This window comes from Lineus longissimus, chromosome 12, assembly GCF_910592395.1.
Source record: "Lineus longissimus chromosome 12, tnLinLong1.2, whole genome shotgun sequence".
Classification (NCBI taxonomy): domain Eukaryota; kingdom Metazoa; phylum Nemertea; class Pilidiophora; order Heteronemertea; family Lineidae; genus Lineus; species Lineus longissimus.
In genome coordinates this window covers 7,335,340-7,339,845 of record NC_088319.1, presented here as the reverse complement: position 1 = coordinate 7,339,845, position 4,506 = coordinate 7,335,340, and the positions used below count along the sequence as shown (strand labels likewise).

Below are 4,506 nucleotides of genomic sequence, written 5' to 3'. Positions count from 1 at the left end.
GATGGTATAGGAGCTGTTTGGAGATTATTTTAGTCTATTACAAAAATCCACGATCATACACTGTACCACTTTGTTGATGAACATCATTCATAGGGATTCAATCCTGGTAGTGGTAGTTGGCAACATGCATGACAGGGCTGCATCATGAGTACGTGCATTTAGTACATGTACAGCCATTAGGCAAAATAATAGAAGAAAAACTTGCTTTCATTTAAAAATCCCGGACCTTTATTTCTTGTACGTGTATTTACATCAGAATCTAAGAAATTTCAAGTTTTAAAACTGTCATTTACTAGTCTAGAGCCACCATACACGACCTCTGCTGCTGCCACATACATGAACATGCAGGTGCAACGGTTGCTTACTGTTAAGGTTTAGGAAGATTTCCTTGCTGGTGATATTTGAAAATTCAAGAAAGCTGGGCAAATGCTTCATATCAAGAGGGAATGCTTTTGATGCACTTAGTTTTTCCTAGAAATGCCACCAATACAACGTGTTATCTTGTTGCCACTGTGGTAAGTACATGTAAAACACCAGCTGATTTACCGGTATAAAAATAAAACCATTTACTTGTCAGGAACCAGCCAAAAGAATTACAGGCAGATGAATGTATGTATTGGAACAATCTCACCAAAGCTGGAAACTGTACAAAAATGTAAGCACGTACATGTACAATCACAATGTACATTATGTTGTTATTATTAGAAACCAAAACCACTGACTAAGTCTTTACTTATCATCGTCCTCCAAATCACTCTCGCTATCCTGACTGGCACTACACAGAAATGTTCCAGGAAACACAGCAGCGAAGATGTCTGAAACAACGGTGGCTTGAGTGTAAGACATTATGAAGGTCTTTTCCAGAATGTCTTCTGCACTGTTGAGAACATTGCACTAAGCCACAATCTGAGCGACGAGTTGCTCCAAAAATCCATGCACAGTTTCATTTGCAAGCAAACGTCCTGAGGAGTCAGTTGACAACTGCTTCTGATATTGCTGCAACAAGTCTTGCAACTGATCACTCTGTTTCTCAGTACTCCTACGAAAAGTGGTCTCTTCCTCTTCCTCGAACGTATCACTTGGTGGCATGTTAATCAACTCGATATTGAATAACTCTGTACAGTCTTCCATGCCACAATCACACTCCTCGTTACAAACATTGCAACACAGATGCCCCACTGGTTTGGAATTGTTCTTGCAACCATAACTTTCCACAAGATTTTCTCTCCGGCAATGTTCAGTGTTCTTAACATAAGCCAACATAGGCTTCTCGAGGTTCTTCATCTGGTGTTTGTGGTAAACCAGCAGATGTTGAGCCTGAGTACCGTCACGACCAGCTCTTCCAATCTGCTGGATGAAAGTATCCATGTCCTGTGGGGGACCATAGTTAATGACGTTGTTAACAGCTGCGAAATTGACCCCCATACCAGCTGCATTCGTACACACTAATAGCCTCACTTTGCCCGATTCGTTGCTCAAAGTAGTACGGATTTCATCCTTTATGCTATGCAGTGTTTTTGAATGATACATTTGAACTAGTCCTGTTGTCTCATTGTCCTTTGGCTTCAGAGTGTTGTAAAGTAAACTACAATCCTTGATTGTCTTGCAGAATATAACATAATGGGGCATGGTGTCACTAAGATGCTTCACAATCCACCAAAACGTATCCTGAAGGTCATGCGTGGCCTTCACACACTTCACAGACAATTTTATATTGGGCCTGTCTGGACTGTCAACGAGCACATCGGTTGTCAAAACACTCATGTAAAGACTATCCATTATCTTCTTGCGTTTTTCGACACTTGCTGTTGCTGTTCCTGCCATCAGTGGGGTGCCAGGGCAAAGAGATCGCAGTTCACCAATGTGGCTAAACCAAGCCCGGAAAGGTTCCTCTGTCCCTTGAGATTCACCCCTGAAAATATAAATTAGGAGCATATTTTAGAGAAGAGGCAAAATAATAGTAATACACATGTCAATGCCATGCTCGGCCTCGTGTATGTGTAGGCTGGCAAATTTTATTGCATTGACAGAGAAGAACTTTACCTCCAGCTAAAATCAAATGCCAGCTCATGACCGGTAATTTGGTATTTTCAATTTCATACTATCATAGTATTTTGAATGATACACACCCAACGGCAGCCAATCAGATACATTTTTTGTACAAACAAACCTCACCAGTTGAGTTGTAAATACGACCGCGACGTCATCAACTGGTCATGAACTGATGAACATGCAAGAAGACTTTTTGATGAACTTACCAATTCACAACAGTATGAACCTCGTCAACAACAATAAACGAAATCCTACTGCGAATAGCAAGCATCATGTCACGCCACTTCCCGTTTCCAGCCAGCTCCTCCGGGCTTCCGTATACAAAATCAAACTGTCCAGATAGTATCGCTTTGTCCTCTGCATGGTCCTTGCCGATATACGTGGCAGCAAAACCAAGTCCAACCAGCTTCTCAACTTGCTCAACCATTATCGAAAGGAGCGGCAGAATGACTATCACGACTGCATCCTTTGTTCTATTGTCAATTGCATGTACTTCTTCAACTCTCTCATCAGCACTGACCTCGACATGTTCGACCTGAGGCTCGCGTACATCATGTACATCCACGTGCATATCGTTCTGTACATCACGTGCGCCATGTTCACGTTTTGCAACCAGAGAAACTTGAAACATCAATGATTTTCCACTTCCCGTTTTTGACACAACCAAAACATCCTTTCCATTCATACTGGACTTAATTGCCTTTCTCTGAAAGTCAGTTAACTCTAAAACGTGAAATATTTCGCATATTTTCTTCTCTATCCGATCAAATTCTACAAGTGACGCCATCTTTGAAATTTAACTAACCTACCTCGGACCCGAGCCCTATGGCGCAAAAGACTATACAATTGATAGTGCATCTGAGAGCATTAATTCCTGGGTCCGTGGTTTACGAATTTCCGAGACTCAAATACAACCGATGCTCTGATTGGGCGCTTTTTTTTCTACCGCTACAATCCGTCTGAAGGGCATGGATTTCCCCAGGGGTTTGTAATAGCGAGAGCTGGAGCATATGGAAAACCACTGGGTGCCGAGGATGCAATACTTTGCATGAAACGATATTAGTAAGCTATATTAGTAATTAGTAAGCTACCATGTATTAAGATGATCTGACAAGCATTCAATGGAGATATGTCAACATGTTGGTATTGGAATATTTCGAAAGTGTGTTCTTATGGGTTTAGCGCTGGACGTAACTTCTCATTTTGCCAGTTTCTTAATAGTTTTGATTCCTGAGTAGTCATTTGGAGCTGATCTAATGCATTGTCTTCAGGTCTGTCGGTATATAGTTTGGTCTGTTTTGAATTGGAATGTAATTTCCTGTACTAAATTTGACATCTATTGGCTCCTGTTTAGGTACTTCATGGAGACTGAAGACATGGCTTTGGGTTGCAGGGTCCATTTGAATTTGTACACAATAACAATGACTTAAGAAGTTGAGTATGGGTATATTGTGCGACTTATCTTTCACTTAAAAGCATTACACTGGACTTCATTTATGGTAAATGGACATATCATGTGCAGGATTGATCACTCTGTACTGGTATCAAGAGAATAGTATGCTATGAGTGCTGACACAAGTAATAATGACTTAGTATCATTTGTCACGTTGGATCATCCGTAGAAATTTACAATTATGTTTTGTCCTCAAGCTCAGTTATATTAATTGTTTAGTTTAGTTTGTGTGTTTAGGTTCATAACCAATAGTTAAAATATAGCCATGCAATATTTACTGGTGTCTGTGAACGGTGTAGTATTTTAAAGAAACGTTGTAAGTAATCTAGTCTTTTGGTCCACGTATAAGGCCTGGTACTGGTAATGTTTGGATGTTGGTAAACTGGGAGTTGGGTACTGAGAACCAGACTTGAATGATGTGCTAGCAACCTCTCTTCAATAGTTACGAGTAGTTGTGACTACCCAGTATTAAAGTTGTTATGGTTCCCGATCCAGTAAGATCGGGAACCATATTGTTTCTGGTCATGGTGTCTGTGTGTGTGTGTGTGTGTGTGCGTGTGTGTGCGTGCGTTTGTATATGGTATCAAACGTGGACAATGGTTCAATCCCTCACCTTCCAAATGGGGACTTCCCTGCAAACGGGGACGTCCCCAAATGGAATCTGTGCGCCAACACTTATTCGGGGACGTAACGGTTGCCCTCTAGAAATACCAGTCCGTTGCGAGTTAGTCCCCGTTCGCCTGGATGGTACACACTTTTAGTTATGCAAAAATCCCCCACGTGGCGCTAGTGAAAATTCGTCTTACACTCCCCATGTTCGCACTGTCCACGTTTGTCTCTAGTTGCACGGATGACGTCACAAAAATTTGTCGCCATTTTGCATGTGTTATGATGTTAACCAGAAGACTCAAGAGAGCGAATAGGCCTAAAAGGGACTTATACGTGGATAAAATCCCGCCTAAAGGTAGGTTGGTATACATAGTACCTAAAAAATAGCCTAC

The 4,506-nt window shown here is 41.3% G+C and overlaps 1 protein-coding gene across 1 annotated transcript; it reads right to left on the bottom strand.

Annotated features, from left to right (window-relative positions):
- Positions 1–894: 894 nt before the first annotated feature.
- Positions 895–2,839, bottom strand: LOC135496496 (ATP-dependent DNA helicase RecQ-like). The gene is made up of 3 exons (XM_064785857.1): positions 2,682–2,839; positions 2,259–2,555; positions 895–1,912 (listed from the first exon to the last, which is right to left on the bottom strand). Exons 1-3 carry the CDS (start codon positions 2,837–2,839, stop codon positions 895–897), a joined length of 1,473 nt encoding a protein of 490 aa, XP_064641927.1.
- Positions 2,840–4,506: the final 1,667 nt, after the last annotated feature.